Source organism: Cydia splendana, chromosome 9, assembly GCF_910591565.1.
Source record: "Cydia splendana chromosome 9, ilCydSple1.2, whole genome shotgun sequence".
Lineage (NCBI taxonomy): Eukaryota > Metazoa > Arthropoda > Insecta > Lepidoptera > Tortricidae > Cydia > Cydia splendana.
The window spans coordinates 7,413,414-7,426,755 of record NC_085968.1 but is presented as its reverse complement, the minus strand read 5'-3'; the positions used below and the strand labels follow the sequence as shown (position 1 = coordinate 7,426,755).

Here is a 13,342-nt window from a genome sequence, read left to right as displayed (position 1 = left end):
GGACACCATCAACAACAGACGGGGAAAAATCATTGGACATTTGTTACGGCACGACAAATTCTTTAAAACCATCATAGAAGGCAAGATAAAAAGAAAGAGAGGCAGGAGCAGACCAAGACGTAGCTAATGTAGACCAAATAAAAGAAAAAGCTGGTGTCGTGTCGTATCAAGAGGTCAAGGATATGGCTTATGAGAGGGAGAAATGGAAAATACTCCACCGACAAGAGGATACTCTTAAATTGAAGAAGAACATAAGACACAAATGTAACTAAATTCGAAAATTATATTTTTTGATTATTAAATTTATTTATTTGAATCTCACGTATTTATATTTAAAATGCAAGTTTGAAGGGAAAGGAAAAATAACAGGGTAAATAAAATAGTAATGAAATGACAGGATGCATCCCACCTGCAACTTGTATAGAAACAGAGCGAGGTTCTAGATCGAGTTGCAGTTGAAATACTATTAAGTAGTTTGAATATTTTAATAATATGTCTTTTTTAGCATATTTAAACGATTTAGTGAAATATCGAAAAATATAGGTACCCGTAGACTTTGCGTTTAAAAATATAGGTGTTCGTAGAGTTTCTAACATTCACATATATTTGTAGACTTGCAACAGATATTAAATAATTTTGGCAACTTTGAAGTAATTTTAGTGGTAAATAGCTATGTGTAAATCTCGCCAACACAAATGTTTACAGTTATGTCTGTTAAAATATTATTTAAGTTGACTCCAGGTGCGAATTAGGTAGGTAGAGAAATTAGCAATTAATATAGTTTATGACTTGTAATTTAAATCCGTTGACTTTAAATTAAATGAAATATTAGAGCAAGTGTGTTGGCATGTCCTCGTCAAGATTTATCTCCGTAAACAACCTTTAGTTCGCTATGGACCAACGCGACAAAGATCCTTATCAAATGACTCGCCTTGTCTTTGGTGCACGTTTCCAAATAATTTGTAAAGTGACATTCAGGTTTTTGGACGATCACACGAAAGGTCACTGCATTACCTACGCAAAGTTATTTTCCTCGTACAGTCAGCGTCATATAGTATGTAGCATCCAAAAGATTCAAATAGTTCGGTATACCATGTAATATGTATGTATGGTCAGGCGTGGCTCACTCCGCGATTTCGTGGCTTGCAACAAGTACATCCGTCCCACACCAATTTTGGTGGCTATTAGCCATAAGCCGCGCGTGGCGCTGTCGCCACCTAACGGTCATATCTGTCCTAATTTAATCGTAACAGACGCGTTTTGTTAGAGAGTGAATCTTCTGTACCTAGTACTATTATTTATTCTGTGGTATGGTGTACCGAACTATTTGAATACTTTGGATGCTACATATGTACTATATGACGCTATGACTGTACGCTACGGGAATAATCGAACGAATCGCGCGGCGGGATGGCGTACGTAACATCGTAACAATAAACATAAAAGGGCAATCTTGCACAAATAATTTTATTTATGTACATTATAAAATAGATTTGTAGGATGGATATAAAAACTTCGATAAATATCCATAACTCAGAAACAAAGATTTGGCCTTATAACTTATACTTAACACAAATGAACGCCCTTATTGAAATTCAAACCCAAAACCACCAGCTCCGTAGCCAAAATCACCACTAAACTAACTATGATATTTTAATTGGCAGTGTATACGTGTATCTTTGAAAGAATAAGGGCGTCCGCTAGCTGGCGCTTAGCTTTTTCGTTAACCGCGCCAGATATTTAGCGGACGTCCTAAAGTTTCCAACTTATACATAATACTTAATAAGTAGTTCAATACGTCTCTATCAAGAATTGGTGACACCTTACTAGACCCTCTCTGCGTAATGCATCAAAAAAAATCTACAACTACCTACGTCCATTTCGGTGTTATTAACTGTTCGTCGCTCGATAATAAGCATGTCGTGTCTGATGGGTGTGAGAATATATCGCGCTGTTGTCCCCGGCCTACGCGATCGGTGCGGTACAGGAGTGCTGCTAATTTGAGAATTCCGCTATCGCGCTGACAAGTATACTGTCTCCCGCAGTCGCAACCATTAGATTAGTACCTATGTGTTATTACTGGTCGCAACGCAACACTCCGTAATGAAATTGAAATATGTTTATTGCGAGAACATAGTGTTTGATTGATACAATCGCAGGTCAATACTTGAGGATCAATTTATAACATGTCAGATTAAAAGATGTTGTAAACTGCTGTTTAATTTACGTAACATTTAGAAAAATGTTCAAAGATTGTATTTAGTACCTACCTATTTAATGCCCCTACCACTAATAGCAGCGAGACAATTTCAAAAGTATATTGCACATACAAATACTATTTATTGCACACCCAGTGCAAGAAAATAATACAGAGAATACAGCAACTCAAGTAAAGGTGTCAACCGGCGGTCTTATCGATAAAAAGCGATCTTTTCCAGACAACCTTTAGGTAGCCGAAAAATATTTATTTTACAAGGGGCAAAGCAGTTGTTGAAACCTCATGCTAATATTGGTTCCTGAGCAAACGAAAGATTCCAAAATTGAACCACGAATGTAGGGTGTTCCGAGAACCGTTCGTAAAGTGGAATCTTGAGCGCCGCGAGGGGTTGCGAGGCACGAGGGTTAAAAAACAAACTTTGTTCCCAAGTAAAATACAAAAAATTTCACCACACCAACGCGAGGAAAATATTAACTGTAAAACATTATAAATCAAATTGAACGTTATTAAATATTTATCATTTAAAATCTTCACTTAAAAGTAACAAATTCAACCAGCCAACATGAGGAAACAACTCAAAAATTGCATCAGATAAACTTTGCCATTCTTGTGAATAAAATGCAACTAATCAGTTTTTTTTTATTTAAACTCAACTGCTGGCGAACAACAACAACAAACAATGTTAGCTTTAGGCATAACAACAATTACGTTCTCATACCGCACTGCTCTCGTAGCCCTAGACGGCTCATTTAGACGGTGCGAGAACTCGCATGCGAGTTTCATTACATTGCGGTATTTGATTGGTCGGCTGAATTGGATACAACTAATAGTCCTCAATGTAACTAAAATCGCATACGAGTTCGCGCGCCGTCTAAATCAGCCCTTTAGGTCCTTACCGATATATTCTTGTGTGTTACCTTATGCTTTTAAGAAGATTAGGAAGTAGTTTCAAGCTACGTCACAGTATTATTAAAAGGTTCGAGTAGTGCGCATCACAGCTAATTATGATCCGCCAAACACTATTACGATTATGACATAATTCGCGAAGAGCATGTGTGGCAAATTAATTCTCTTTCACCTCGCCTGAGATCGCGGCCGCCGCTAAAAATATTAGTTGAGATTAGACGGAGCAATATCAAGGTCGCCATGTTAATTTCGGGAGAACTAGATGAATGTGACAACGATTTACTTCCTTAAACTGGAGGAATTTAATTTGGTAAATTATTGTAAGATAATTTAGATAATCCAAGAAGAATTTTTAATTTAACCCTTAAATGCATAGTGTAGGATGCAGCCTACACAACAAAAACATCAAATTTTATATAGGGTAATTTTAGTAATTGGCCACGAAATGAATTCTTTTCACCTATAAACAGAGTTAATTTTAGTATAAGGTTTCAATAACTGGCCAGCCTTCAATAACTAAGCCGCCTTATACTAAAATAAATTCTGTTTATAGGTGAATAGAATTCATTTTAGTTTAGGACGGCCAGTTGCTGGCGAATTACCCTACAATTAGTTAAATCTTCCTATATATTTTTTCAATAGTAATACTAATCCGTTTTCCGATTTTTAACTTAACATACCTACGCAGTATTTTAATTTATAAAAATTACATTCGTTTTAAGACGAAATGTCGGAAAACTTGGAAAAATCCAGAAGTTGATGATCTTTAGTATGTGATTATGAACATTTTTTTCGGGGTTTGTAATTAGTTTATATTTAAAAACTTTATCATAGGTATCACAAATAGTGTACCTTTCTGATGGTAGTAAAATTTGTCATATATTTCTTACTGAAAATTATATATGTATTTACATAAATATGATTTAGCCTATGGGGCATTTCATATGAAGCGGACAGGAAAAAAAAAGTGAGGTTCCCGAATTTGTTTATATTTGGTTTAGTTCTTCTTCTAGTAGGTATAAAACCGGACGCCAAATATTTTTTATATATGACGTTTATTTTAAAAATTATGAGGTTTTCAAAAATTACCGTAATTGAAATTCCGATTTTTTGAAACTCGAATATCGAATAATTAAAATATATAACTTATTATTAAACCAAGCGTTTTGTATAGAATTTTTAATGATCTTTTCAGCGAAGAAATCAATTTTGAAAAATAAAAAATAAATAATGGTTAAAACCGGAAGTAAACTTTTCGAAACCATTTTTCGAAAACTTTGACCAGTTTTTTTTATTTTTTTTTCATCTCAAAATATACCCCAAAGTATGTACAAAATACACTAGAAGTTGTAGAATGGGATCTCCATTGGTTAAGACAATAGGTCAATAAATGTACATACTTGTCGCCCTGAGTACGACGTACCGTACTGGTATATAGCAGCTGTTAGGCGATATATGAAGTTAAGATGTCTGCCATCTTTTAGCAGTGAGAAGAACTAGTTACGTATGCAAGAAAGAGATGGCAGTATGACGCCACGCCATTTTGATTTTCCGTTGTTTTAGTTGTTACTGTGACCTTGCTGTGAATTGTGCACATTTTACGACACTTAACAATTTAATTATGGCTCCGTACGGATATCGATGTAATAATCCGTTTCGTTTAGTAAATCATCGAAAGACTAAAAATTTAAGAAAAGTTTCTATGTGCTTAGTGCAAAAGTGGGGCTGTCCACCAAATGTGTATGTGTGTGCATCTTGTAGGAATAGGAAACGACTTTTAAATGAATCACCTCCAGTGCCTCCAGTAGCTAATGAAAACGTTGTGCAATGCAGTCAAACATCGAGTGAATTTTCGCAGAACAACCAAGATGAACCTTTTATTCCTGAAGACAAATTCAAACATAATTCCACTCAAACTGATACAAACATAGAAAGTGAAGAAATTTTACAGCAATTAAAGGAGAAATTTAATGATCCGTCGACGTCTATTTCCATGAAAACTATGATTTTGACAGTAGCACTAAATATAGCATTAAATTGTTAAGTGTCGTAAAATGTGCACAATTCACAGCAAGGTCACAGTAACAACTAAAACAATAACGGAAAATCAAAATGGCGTGGCGTCATACTGCCATCTCTTTCTTGCATACGTAACTAGTTCTTCTCACTGCTAAAAGATGGCAGACATCTTAACTTCATATATCGCCTAACAGCCGCTATATACCAGTACGGTACGTCGCACTCAGGGCGACAACTATGTACATTTATTGACCTATTGTCTTAACCAATGGAGATCCCATTCTACAACTTCTAGTGTATTTTGTACATACTTAGGGCTATATTTTGAGATGAAAAAAAATAAAAAAAAACTGGTCAAAGTTTTCGAAAAATGGTTTCGAAAAGTTTACTTCCGGTTTTAACCATTATTTATTTTTTATTTTTCAAAATTGATTTCTTCGCTGAAAAGATCATTAAAAATTCTATACAAAACGCTTGGTTTAATAATAAGTTATATATTTTAATTATTCGATATTCGAGTTTCAAAAAATCGGAATTTCATTTACGGTAATTTTTGAAAACCTCATAATTTTTAAAATAAACGTCATATATAAAAAATATTTGGCATCCGGTTTTATACCTACTAGAAGAAGAACTAAGGGGTCATCCATTAATTACGTCACACGTTTAGGGGGAGGGAGGGGGTCAAGAAAATGTGACATGTTGTGACATGGGGGAGGGGGGAGACACAAACATTGTGATGTCACTTTAACTTCATCAGTAACCGAAAATTATTTTAAATTTTTTATTCGTTGTACAGTTAAATAATGAGATTTTGGATGTAACTTTCGTTGTGTTATAAAATTACTAATATTTATATATCAAAAATATTTTTTTATTAAAAAAATAATGCCGAGTTAATATTGTCGATTTCGTTGAAAACAAAATTGCCTAAAATGTGACGTCACACCAGGGGGGGTGGGGTTTGCAAAATGTGACCAAGTGTGACAAGGAGGGGGGGAGGGGTAAAAAAACCTAGAAATTCGTGTGACGTAATTAATGGATGATCCCTAAACCAAATATAAACAAATTCGGGAACCTCACTTTTTTTTTCCTGTCCGCTTCATATGAAATGCCCCCTATGCAACTATTCTTAGCACTGATTTCGCGTTGAAAATGTTATAAGTAATTGTTTTACCATTTTTCCTATAATCAGCAAACGGGCAAAAAAAATCATGCATTTAAGGGTTAACCTTTAAGAACTAAAGAATTTTTTTAGACTCAATATGGGCAGAAAATGTTACAGTCCTGTCGAACTTAAAGAATAAATTGAAACAATGCGTAGTAACGGCGGCGTCGGAAGCGGCGAATTCGGAACGGGACTTAACAAAACTGCCGATTAATGTAGAAACAAATATCTAGATTTTAGGACAATTATTATTCTTGGTTTGAACTTGTCTTGGTACCTATTAATGGGTACTGTAACTGCTGATTTATTTTATAACTTTTCACATTTATAATTAGCGTCTGATCTAATCTGAAAGATTTTTTTCATAACATACTTTAGGTACGTCATTGATATATCGGGTGGAACAGAACGAAGGACTTTTACGCAAACTGGGAATTGTTCAGGCTACGTACTTTATTTTTTACTTATTAATCAGAATCACGTTAATATTTCTAACCGTTTTTGAGAGAGGTACAGTTTAATTGTTAAACATTAGTGCGAAAATCTGTATGTTTCAACCTTAGCGAGTAGATTCTATTGAATGACATGACATGTGTCAATTTAAAATGTAAATAACCACACCAGCTCGGAAAGGCTTACTTTGCACTTCAAAAACGGATAGCTGGTAATTCACATGTGAGGCAAAGTAATCAAATGCAAATTTTGAGTGGTTTTCTTATGTTTTCTGGTAGAATTGACTTTAAAATGATGATTTTGGATGATAAATATTTAATAACATTCATTTGAATATGATTTGGTTTGATTTTGTTTGATATTTTACATTTTATATTTGCTTCGGGTTGGTGTGGTGAAAAATTTTGTGTTTCACTCGGGGGCAAATTTTGTTTAACCCTCGTGCTTTGAAACCCTCGCAACGCTCAAGATTCCATTTTTCGAACCACTCGCTACGCTCGTGGTTCAATTTTGGAATCTTTCGCTTGCTCGGGTATCAATATTAGCACGAGCGGTTAAACAACAACTTTGCCCCCTTGTAAAACAAATAACTATTGTAGGGTTGTTTACTGTGATATAAAAATATTTCATTTTAATGATTTTGTTTTACTTTTAAATCCAGCGTTACGATTATAATAACTCGATTGTAGATCACTTAGATAACACTATCCTTTCAGCTCAGTCTCTAGAAATGTTCCATCCTGTATATTTATGGAAGATTTTTTTTGAAATATATATGTATGTATAAGTACAGGCCTCACCAAATCATCGTACCAATGTTCATTAATCATTATAAATATTATAATACTCATGTAGGATTATGTCTATGGTGTTATATAACACAGGATTTATTACCGATAAACGAAACCACCGGCAAATCAAAATGCGTGCATTTAATGATGCCATCAATCTGCTCAGGCCATCGTAATAAATAATGCGTCAGAACTCGGTAGTAGTTACAATTGCATTTGGCATGCGGTTGCGCGAAGCCCACCGAACTCATTAATATCTCTTTATTTACCAAAGTCGCGAATAACATGTCCTTTGTACGTTGTTTCGAGGTTTATGTTAGCGTTTAATCGGTCGTTGGTCTCTCCCGGAATAGGCCCGCGACTAACCTGCGATTTTATCAGACCTTATGTTAGGTATCTGTTTTCTATTAGGGTTCCGTACCCAAAGGGTAAAACGGGACCCTATTACTAAGACTTCGCTGTCCGTCCGTCCGTCTGTCCGTCTGTCTGTCACCAGGCTGTATCTCACGAACCGTGATAGCTAGACAGTTGAAATTTTCACAGATGATGTATTTCTGTTGCCGCTATAACAACAAATACTAAAAACAGAATAAAATAAAGATTTAAATGGGGCTCCCATACAACAAACGTGATTTTTGACCAAAGTTAAGCAACGTCGGGCGTGGTCAGTACTTGGATGGGTGACCGTTTTTTTTTTTGCATTTTTTTTCCGTTTTTTTTTTTCATTATGGTACGGAATCCTTCGTGCGCGAGTCCGACTCGCACTTGCCCGGTTTTTTGTAATAGGTGTCGTGCTCAACATTACCTTTAGCATTACTTTGTGGGTCGCCCTTCTCCTATTATTATTAGGACTCTTATTGTCAGCAGTTTGGTAGAGTATCACTGTTTTTAAGCCAATATTGAGAAAGTTCTAAATGACTTTTTGTTCAATAAGTTTTCGTTGATGTGTCCGAGTAAGTATTAGCTTCATTACGAAATCATATTTTGAAGGAATTTGGGCGATTAGGAAGAAGTTATTGTAAATTGAATAATTCTCATTGATAGATAAAACACTCTTTGGCACACCTCAGTAAAATACAACTTAAGGAAATAAAAACCGAGCAAGTGCGAGTCGGACTCGCGCACGAAGGGTTCCGTACCATAATGAAAAAAAAAACGGAAAAAAGTGCAAAAAAAAAACGGCCACCCATCCAAGTACTGACCACGCCCGACGTTGCTTAACTTTGGACAAAAATTACGTTTGTTGTATGGGAGCCCCATTTAAATCTTTATTTTATTCTGTTTTTAGTATTTGTTGTTATAGCGGCAACAGAAATACATCATCTGTGAAAATTTCAACTGTCTAGCTATCACGGTTCGTGAGATACAGCCTGGTGACAGACAGACGGACGGACGGACGGACGGACAGCGAAGTCTTAGTAATAGGGTCCCGTTTTACCTTTTGGGTACGGAACCCTAAAAACAATTGATCAAAGATGGAGGCAGACAACAAACGGTCTTATCGCTAAAGAGCCTCATATAGTATATAAGTAGTCCATATTTTTAACTACAACAATATAGCAAATTATTAAATTGCCAACAACCAGCTACAGTGACTTTCCCCATGTTGTAAATTGTCGTATCGTCAAATTCCTAACATATTGTCTTCTTTACCCTTTTGTCTCTTTCATTTGTCATAAAATATTTAGGTATATCTTAATGATGCCGCTTTATAAAAAGTTAACTCATATTTAAGAGTTCACGCAATCGGATGATTTTAGTTTTACAGTGAGATAGTGTGAATTCCGATTGCTAGTTGCGTAAGAAGTTCTGCTGGAACGCGGAACCCGAAGTGGGGCGGGCACAAGTGCGCGGTGTCAGGCGAAATGGGGCGCTTACGGAATTTGTGTAAAAGCTAAGTGGCTGTTCCACTATTTTGAATTAAGACGATAGTGGATGCCTGCGCGAAATGGTTTTAGTTGTAGAAGTACATTTAGTAAATTTAACTTCACTTTCTTCTTTGTTTTAAATTTAAAATGATGATTCTACTTGTGACTGCCACATCATTGATCACCTTTTAATTCTTTGGGGTTCACTACACCAGCCTACTTTCTCATTAGCGCATTAATTTGGCCTAAAATCCGGATGTCGCAGTCACTTGTACAAAATTGGACTTTTCTTGAAATGGCCATTTTTACCGGAATTCCAGGGACCAAGTCTGGGGTTGGAGTCGGAACCTACCAACCTGAATTCGCATGCTCCGCTTCGTTCCGGAAGGTTCCCGTGCTGGATCCGGAACCCTTTTTTTTGAAGACGGCCACCTCCAAGTTCGACGTTCTGCGACGTAGTGCAGGGAAGTGACCCCTATCAAGGACTCGTTTCACCACTGTTAATTGCCAGCTCAGAAAAGATCCACGACCTTGTCTTTCCTTTAGTTTTTTTTATTTTTTTAAAATTATATTTCGTAAAATTTACTCTGGTTAGTTTTCTTTCGTCTCATTTTGCAATCTACCTACTTCATGCGACGCTAAACGTCACATTGGCATCGCCCCCTTTCCTCCTAACCTGTAAACTAGCTGGGGCTTTCGCGTGAGCAATTATATCATCATCATCCTCTCCATTCTATGACGGGGCTGCTGTTATTTTTCTATCATTTTGGTCTATTAAGTAGCGTATCATCTTTAGAACGGGAACGGATATAATTATAGGTATAAATTTACTTGCCATTATATTAACGAACTGCAAATAACTAATGATTTATGATAATTTAAAACAAACTGGGCACTTGGCATTTATAATAATCGTGTCCTAGTTGATCTTTCCGAAATTATTACTCTGATCCAGTTTCGTTGGCAGATAATTTAATCTGTTGCAAGTCCGAAATATTCATAAACGTGTAAGTGATTTATCTTTCTGATCACTTTACATTTCCAATAAATCACGATAGTTTTATCTTCCGGGACTATTTGTATAACATTAATATAATTTAAATTGAAAACTCTAAGGAGGACCACTTGCACCATCCCACTAACCCGGGGTTAAGTGGTTAAACAGTTAACACAGTTTCAAATTGTACTGGTAAACATAATGGTAACTACCCCGGGTTAGCGGGATGGTGGGCCACTTGCGCCTTTAGGTCACCTAAGGTTAATGTAACGCGAGATCATAATAACTCAAAATAAATACATATGTAGTTTAGTACACGTATTAATAGGCCTTTCCCCAATCCGCATTGGGCCAGCGTGGGGTCTATAGCCCAAGCCCTCTTGCGAGTGAGAGGAGGCCTGTGCCCAGCAGTGGGACGTATATAGGCTGAATCATGATGATGAAGATTAATAGGCCTTTAGATTTTTTAATTTATAGCTACATTAACTAGAGGGAGCTTGCATTTAGCACATTATTCTATTGATGTAATGATAATGTAGTGTTGAAAGTAATGACAGGGTAATGTTTGATTAGTGCTTGCGGAGCAAAACGGTTAACACAATTCTAAACCTTAATATACTGCAAAAGCAATACATAAAATACTCATCTATGTTAAAATACATAATGTTATGTATGTGCAGGGAAACAATCAAAAATTACTGAACAAATTTTCGAATTAAGTTTTCTGCTAGATAAGTAAGGAAAAATTTGGGCGTTATAAATTAAACATAAATTCTGTTGGATCATGGTTTTCTGAAATTTGGAATAATTGTGCTTGAATAAATGAGGTCATAGAAATACGAGTATGTAAGGGTATAGTAGATGTGGATGTGAAAATGGCATGCGTGATGCAAGGATTGCAAGGTTGCAGTGTCGAAGGCTCACCGAGCTCCTGCTCGTGGAAGTCGGGCGTGTTGGGCGCCGCCGCGGACGTCCCGGGGGTCTCGCCACCTGCGTACACAATGCTAGTTAATCGGTTCTTAATTCAACATGTTAGCCTAGTATTTTATGTATTTCTGATAAGTAGGTACCTATTGTCTTACTAACTTAAAATATCCATTTCTTAAAATTTTGCAAGATAATTTGATAAAGACAGTGTTCGTTGAATTGAAATTGAGCTGAATGATTGACTAAGTTGACTAACAACTTGATAGGTACCCTTTAAGTAGGTCTTTTAGATTTCATCAATTCCATCATTCATTTCGACTCGTTAAAATTTGTCTTGTTGCAAGTATCATCTCAAATTATTGTGTTTTGGCATACATAGTCATTTTCAGGCATTTGTATTATTTAGCTTATTCATATTGTTAATTAAATAATAACCCAAAGCAGCCTCACGATGCCATAGTCATGTAGATAGTCAATGCTGCCGGCGGACTTACTTGTTAATTTAACTTTCTATCATTTTGCTTTTAAGTCTTAACAGATAAATAAATAATGTAATGAGCTTGTAAAGTAAAAATAGAATAGATTAGGAAAATGCATTAAAAGAAAATGCAGAAGAAAGTGCATTGAAAAGAAATAGGTATGTAGTTATTATATGAAATTAGGAAGAAAAAAGGGGATGCAAATAAATCTATTTGTATGAATTTCATTCAGTAAATTTTATAATAACGTATGTTACGTCAATTGCGTCAATGCGTGTTTTTTTATAAATACATCGTCGAATTTATTTCACTAAAAACGTAAATCTATCAAAAACAAACGCCGATTCCATAAAATGTAACAAAAATTACTTTGAAAAATCAACAGACATCGAATCAATGCCAAACTATAGGTATGTTGTCGGAATCGGAAATAAAAATACTAGGGAGACGTTTGAAGACCAGCCAAAATAATCGACGATAGTGCTCGTCGATCGAGTAGATTGATCACGATCACGAGAATCGGTCTTCGTTCTCATTCCTCGAGCTGTCGTGTAGACGCTTGATGATCTATCACGTACTTAACACTTATGCATAAAAATGCACGTACATCCTTCTTGTATTTCGGTACTACAGTTTGAACTAGTAATAAAAAAATACATTTAGATTAACTTTAAATAGGAACTTGCTTCAAATTACAAAAGCAATGTAGATATATACGTAATAAAATAAACATTAGGAAATTAAATTTGAAAATATCCGATTTATTCTTACGTATGCTCACTTTGATATGACTACTTATTTGCAATCTCAGTCTATTTTGGGTAAATCGTAATCGTGCTTGTCTCTTGAAGTTAATTTCAGTGGCAATTGATGCTATTAATTCTGTACAGGTGAGCGAGGAGTGATTGGCCGATGTCCAGGCAGAACCGCACACCCACGCTGTGTTCTCTCTCGGCAAATAAACAAATACGCATTAAAGCGCCTACTCACTACTTTTTATTATAATCATCATATGCTTTGGGGCAAATCTTTATAAGTGTGCCTTCCAATGAAAACAAACGAACGCATAATATTAGGTAGGTATCCAAATTAAACAAAAATGCACTTATTGGTAGTTAAAAAAACCATTGACGTACTGCGCTTATTTTTATTAAATATTAGCTTAATTTTTGCAAACTTTTCTTATTGAACTAAAAATATCCGTTAGGATGAAGATGATTTACGGCCTGAAAACATAAAGCTAACGTCGTCTGACGTCAGTATTTTACGACGTTCGAGTTCAAATCTTGTCCTGTGGAAACGACAACTACTATCATCTTTAGGGTTTATTTTAGACCCGTTTCTATGAAGTAATATTATTATTACCCACCTCTTTTAGAGACGACAGAGGCGCTTCGAGATGACAGAGCTTCCACTAAAAGCCGCTGGTTCACCCCGCACAGGTTCGCTGTCAACTTTTCACATTTTCGATGGCAGTTTACATCGCAGTCTAAAACAAAATAACGAGACGTCCCGC

At 35.8% G+C, this 13,342-nt stretch overlaps 1 protein-coding gene across 6 annotated transcripts in view; it reads right to left on the bottom strand.

Annotated features, from left to right (window-relative positions):
- The window catches only part of LOC134793469 (putative protein kinase C delta type homolog), a 53,123-nt gene that overhangs the window by 10,346 nt on the left and 29,435 nt on the right, over positions 1–13,342 (bottom strand). For 3 of the 6 annotated variants that reach the window (XM_063765049.1, XM_063765050.1, XM_063765046.1), the window contains 2 exons: positions 13,196–13,315; positions 11,345–11,410 (listed from right to left, as the gene is read on the bottom strand). The exons of 2 other annotated variants lie outside the window; for them this stretch is intronic. In XM_063765049.1, coding sequence (XP_063621119.1) covers positions 11,345–11,410; positions 13,196–13,315 — 186 coding nt within the window. The remainder of the gene's footprint in view (positions 1–11,344; positions 11,411–13,195; positions 13,316–13,342) is intronic. One more of the 6 variants, XM_063765047.1, reaches the window with a different exon arrangement.